At 53.8% G+C, this 5717-nt stretch overlaps 1 protein-coding gene across 1 annotated transcript in view; it reads right to left on the bottom strand.

Annotated features, from left to right (window-relative positions):
* The window catches only part of CBFA2T2 (core-binding factor, runt domain, alpha subunit 2; translocated to, 2), a 15169-nt gene extending 13318 nt beyond the window's left edge, over window positions 1-1851 (bottom strand). The window contains 1 exon segment of the mRNA XM_009892093.1: window positions 1722-1851. Coding sequence (XP_009890395.1) covers window positions 1722-1839 — 118 coding nt within the window. The 5' untranslated portion in view covers window positions 1840-1851.
* Between the last annotated feature and the right edge of the window lie 3866 nt (window positions 1852-5717).

Here is a 5717-nt window from a genome sequence, read left to right as displayed (position 1 = left end):
CGGAGGGGGGGCGCGGTGGCTGGGCGCGGGCCTGCCGTTAAACGCAGCCCCCGTAACCGCTCTCTGCGTTTTCAGGCTCACCCTGCCTGACCCTCCTGCAAACGGCGTTACCGCAGGGCGGCTGGCAGTTATCTGATCCCGCGCATCGCCAGGATCTGCTCCGCCACAGACCACAGAACCGGGCTGGGACCTCTATTTCCAGGTGAGAAGACAGCGATGAAGCAAGCGACGTGGCCTACCAAGATCAGTGGGATTACTGGGTTTGGGGAAAGGAGGATGCAAAATTCCTGGGAATATAAAAGTCATCATCTAGGGCTGCTCTGTTAAATTCTGCCTTAGGTCCTCAATAGTTGAAGGCTTTCGCTGTTCCTCCACAGCCTTCCTCCAGCGCGCTCCTCCTCCTCGCCTGCCCAAGCCCCGGGCTTTCACAAGGCAGGGCACACACCCGCTGACTCTGACCAAGACCTTTTGGCCTGACTCAGAAATAAAAAGGCAAGAATGAACTTCACCACAGGTTGCATCTCTCATCTCTCTTGGAAAGAGACAATTAAGTCATTTGCAATCAGCAGATTCAGGCTTCTTGGCCCTTAGCAGCGTGCCAAGCAACCTCATTGGAAAAATTAATTTCTGTCACTTTGCTAATGGTCTTTTTCTGCCTCAGCAAAAGGAGAGCCATTAAAAACCCCTCAGCGCATTAAGATGGGGACAACGTGTCTGGCGGGATAACCCGGGGGTTAGTGTGACTGCCAGCACCACGCAATACATCAGTGTGAGTCCCGAAAGAGGCTGGATTGTAAATCTCCGAAATCCATTGCCAGCGTGAAACTCTGAGATATCCCAGACACCGTCGGGGACAGCAAAGCAATGCAAAACCAGCGAGGGAGACGCTCAACACGGGGGAAAAGGGGTGAGGAGAGCCTGGAAAATACCTGCCACACGCAGGGGTCAGATAACTCCATGCCCAACAAAGCTTCGCTCCAGAATGATGCTTTTTAAAAGACATTACGCAGCTGAAATGTTGGCTAAGGGAGAAAAAAAAGAGTCTTTCTAGGCGCTAAGAAAAGGCTGTACGTCCATCCCACCCATGGAGTCACGTCTGAGCGACACCCTGTTAGAAGCAGAGGGTGCGAGGCTGCGCTACGGCCGGGCAGGGCAAGGATCTACCGCGGCTTAATAGCAAAGATTACAAAGCGAAGATGAAGAAAAGAGAAGCTGGATGGACAGCAAGGAATTTCTGAGGCTGGGAAATTAAAAAAGAAAAAAGAAAAAAAAAAAAAGGAAAACTTTCTAATCTCAGCTGCAGAAACTCTGCCTGCAAAGTGAGATACAGCAGAGCGCGAATTAACTCCTCGAAAAGATAGAGCGAAAAGCCTGGCTCTTGGCTCGTTTGAAGCCAACCTGATAAAGGACTTCAATTTCTTAAGGAATTTATGGCAGAAATCAAGGCTGCACCTGCAACGAGAGGGACTCAAGGCAGCACCGGGAGCAAGGCAGGGGGGGTAAGGGAGATTACAGACCCCATTACACGTCCTGAATATGTAGCAGAACGGCAGGAAAGCCCCAGTCCCCCCTTCCCGACAGCCGTGCAGCACGGCTAACGCTCCCCACGCTGGCGGGCAGCCCTGGCCCATGGCTGAGAGGCCCCGGTGACTTGTACAAGCAGAGCCTTTCCTCCCGGCTACAGCTGGTCCCAGAAAAAAGCAGTGTTACTGGGGTCTTACGTGCAGTCGGGGTGAAGGACACCGGGCGGGGGCCGCCGGGGTTCACGGGGGGCAGTGGCGGCATGTTGGGAGGAGAGGACCTGGACTGTATCTTCACTTCCACGGGCGATCCGGGCATCACTGGCACCCTCTTCTCACCAGCAACTGTACGAAGAGAAGGTGGTAAAGCTCAGTGACAGTCACGGACAACCATTTCCCTGCCCAGCACACCAAGTACAGTTGCGAGGGGAGGGAGGGCACACAAGGCTCCCGGGATGCAGCGGGAGTCCCGAGATGCTGCCGGGCAGGCTGCGGATGCCCGTGTTCACCATCCCAATCTCTCAACGGCATCTTCTCACCCCTCGTGCCTGAAGATGCTTCCTCAAAACATCTTTGCCTGTTTGCTTTGCTTTTCCTCCCCTGCCTAAGACCCCCTCGGCACTCTCCAGGCGCACCCACGCACACCTCGCCGGCGTGTACGGGGTGGCACCAGCGAGGGGTGCCGAGGTTTCACCCCCAGCCCTGCTCCCCTACCAGCAAAAACACGCTCCGAAGCCGCCACTTTGGCAAACAGCTCCCTGAGATCTTCAGCAGGTTTGCTTTTTTTAAAAAAAAAAACAACAACAAAACAACAAAACTCACAAATTAAGTGTTCCCACACCGCCTCTTGCGCCGGGGCGGTCCTCGCTGCCCAGCGCAGCCTTGTGCATAGACGCAGCCTCGCACGCGCCCCACGTTCACACTGCCTGGCCCCGACACGGCTTCTCCGGAGGACTCACCAGCTCGGAGCCATGCAGCAGCCACCCCGGTTTTTAGGTGGGTGCCGGCCCGGTGTGTAGGGAGCACCAGTGCAATGTTGGCGGCAGCTGTGCCAGCAAGCAACCAAAATCAGCACAGGGTTGTAGAAGTAAGCCAACATCGGCTATTCACATCCTCACCCCTGTGTGGAATCTCTAGTGTCTAATATAGCGCCGGCTCACACCACAGCTGCTTTTTCAGCCTCCAAGGGTCCATCCTGAGGCCCCAGGCTCTCCCAGCTCACCCAAACGGTGCGGCCACACTCCTGGCTCCAGTTTGGCTGAAATCAGCCTCAAAAAGCATCCTCAGGGGAAAACAAGAGAAAACGAGGAAATAAGTGCTTACGCTTATGCACACGGGGGATTTTTTTCCAGGGTTTGTTTTTGGTTTTTTTTTTTTATTTTTAAAACGAGACAGCTCAGCAGACAAAGCCTGAGGATCTCCAAAAGCGCAGCTCCCATGGGAACCAACACCACACCACCACGGATGCTCCGTGCCGGTGGCTCCAGCACCCGCCTGGCTGCTGAGCTCACGACGCCGGATGATGCGACATGGCGAATTACCCCTCTGAGAACATACTGACTGCTCCCTGCTCCTTAGGCCACCACTTGCCTCATTCAATTAGCTCACTAATGAGTTGTGACCACGCTCCAGCATGTCCCTGTGCAGTAACACCAATGGGTTCCCAATGCACCCATCTGCACCCCGGCTCAGGGCACCAACGTGGTACAGACACTCATCTTTTACTTCTCTCCAGTGCAAGCAAGCCAGGCTTCAGACTGGTGATTTTTCTCAGGTAGTCGTCGGCTTTTGGCGAGCAGAAAAGTGCTGGAGCTTCAGGATGGCAGCCAAGTGCACCACTTTGGATGCAGGAGCTCACACACAAGCAAACATCACCACTCGGTGACGCGGCCGACGGGGGCACTGCTGAAAAGCGACACGTGCACAGGGCTCTGCATCACCCAGGCTCATGGAATAGTTTGGGTTGGAAGGAACCTTCAAAGGCCAACTAGTCCAACACCCCTGCCATGGCCACCTCCCACCAGCCCAGGTTGCTCACAGCCCTGTCCAACCTGGCCTTGAACACCTCCAGGGATGGGGCAGCCACAGCTTCTCGGGGCAACCTGCCCCAGGGGCTCACCACTCACACAGTCAACAATTTCTTCCTTTTTTCTTGTCTAAATCTCCCCTCTTCCAGTGTAAAACTGTTTCCCCTCGTCCCATCACTCCCCTCCCTGATCCAGAGTCCCTCCCCAGCTCTCCTGGAGCCCCTTTAGGCACTGGAAGGGGCTCTGAGGTCTCCCCTTTTTCGCCTTCTCTTCTCCAGGCTGAACCCCCCCAACTCTCCCAGCCTGTCCTCCCAGCAGAGGGGCTCCAGCCCTCCCAGCATCTCCAGGGCTTCCGCCGGCCCCGCTCCAACAGCTCCGTGTCCTTCTGCTGTTGGGACCCCCGAGCTGGAGGCAGTACACCAGGTGGGATCCCACCAGAGCGGAGCAGAGGGGCACAATCCCCTCCCTTGCCCTGCTGGCCACGCTGCTGGGGATGCAAGCCCAGGGTGCCGGTGGCTTTCCGGGCTGTGAGCACACATTGCCGGCTCATGTTGAGATTCTCCTCCACCAACACCCCCAAGTCCTTCTCAGGACTCTCTCAATCCATTCTCGACCCAGCCTGGATTTGTGCTTGGGATTGCCCTGACCTACATGCAGGACCCTGCACTCGGTCTTGTTGAACCTTATGAGGTTGGCACGGACCCACCTCTCCGGCCTGTCCAGGTCCCTCTGGGTGGCATCACTTCCCTCCAGCACATCGACCGCTCCACACTGCTTGGTGTTGTCCGCAAACGCCACCAAAGAGGAAAGGTATTAAAGCACATGCTGTAATCGAATCAAATTGGATTACGATCCAATTTGTAATCCACAGTTTTTACAAATATCTATCAGCTGTAAGACATTCCACTTTCAAGGTCTGGCAAAGCAATTAAATGCTGTATTCCCACAAAGCAGGGAAGCACCGAATAGATGGCAAAGTTTTGCACTGAAATACAACCACAAAACCTGCTACTTTGCAACTCCTGACAACAAAGATGCTGCTTTCGACAGCAGAGAAGAGGCGAACTGGCACCCGAGCCCTTCGTGCCGCTGGCCTGGAATCTGCTCCGCGAGCCACCAGCACCTGCTCTGCCGCCACGCGCCAGGCACGGGCTGGCTCATTTATTCTCCTTATGGCAAGGCATCGTTAACGCCAGCAAGGTAACAAATGAAGTTCATTAGTCCTAGCTTTTTTTCCCCAGCTTTTTTTTTTTTTTTTATTGTAATGCTGTTTGCAGGACCATCTATGGAAGTGGGAGCAGAGATGAACGCATGCTGAAAACCTATGGTTTCCTGCCATTTCAGTGCAGTCAGAATAAGTACAGTGGTGGGGCTGGAATCGCTATAAAACCTGTGTCCGTGATAATTCCATGGCAGGCAGTTTGTGTCTTTATTTAAACCTGCTTTCCAAAAAAAAAAAAAAAAAATTTCTAGGCTTTACTTTCATGAACAAAGTGGGGACCCACCAAACGCACTATTAATTTTAACATATAATAACCATATTAATATCATACTGTGAACTACTATTCACATACATTTGGTCCGACTTTCCAATGATTTAACGCTTACGTGCAGGCTCTGCCTGTCATATCCACGCACGAATATGATGTTCAGATGAATAACACCACATTGATGTAGGAACAGGACGTCACCCATGCACGTGGGTACCTACTCCAGCAGGTGAGTTCCTTGGCAAGAGCAGGAGGAGATGAACCCCTGCCGTTCCTCCCACTCGAAATAAATGCAGCAAAACACTCAAAGAGCCGTGTTTGGGCACAAAGTCAGGGGTGTTTCTAGCATGAAAAGTCTGAGTTCACTCACCCAAGCAGAGAAGGGAAATGTTGCTAAACGACCCAAATTTTTTTCAATCAAAGCAGCCCTAATTGTGCCTATCCGGCACTCGGTGCCAGCCGCCTGATGGCCATCAGGGGACAGAAACATGTTTGCTCAGAATACAGGAGTAATTGCAAAACCGACATGAGACGTGGTTCAGCTCTCTGCCCGCCTCTGTGCCTGCCCGGCTGCAGGGGCGCCATGGACAGCATCACATCGCCTCGCTCCCTGCCTGCCGCCAGCCCTTTCCTACCGCACACCCCCAAACCCAGCACATTGCCACCCCCCCGCCTCCTTT

The sequence above is a fragment of the Charadrius vociferus genome, unplaced genomic scaffold (genome assembly GCF_000708025.1).
Source record: "Charadrius vociferus isolate BGI_N301 unplaced genomic scaffold, ASM70802v2 scaffold409, whole genome shotgun sequence".
In the NCBI taxonomy this organism is placed as follows: domain Eukaryota; kingdom Metazoa; phylum Chordata; class Aves; order Charadriiformes; family Charadriidae; genus Charadrius; species Charadrius vociferus.
This window is presented reverse-complemented; position numbering and strand designations above follow the sequence as displayed.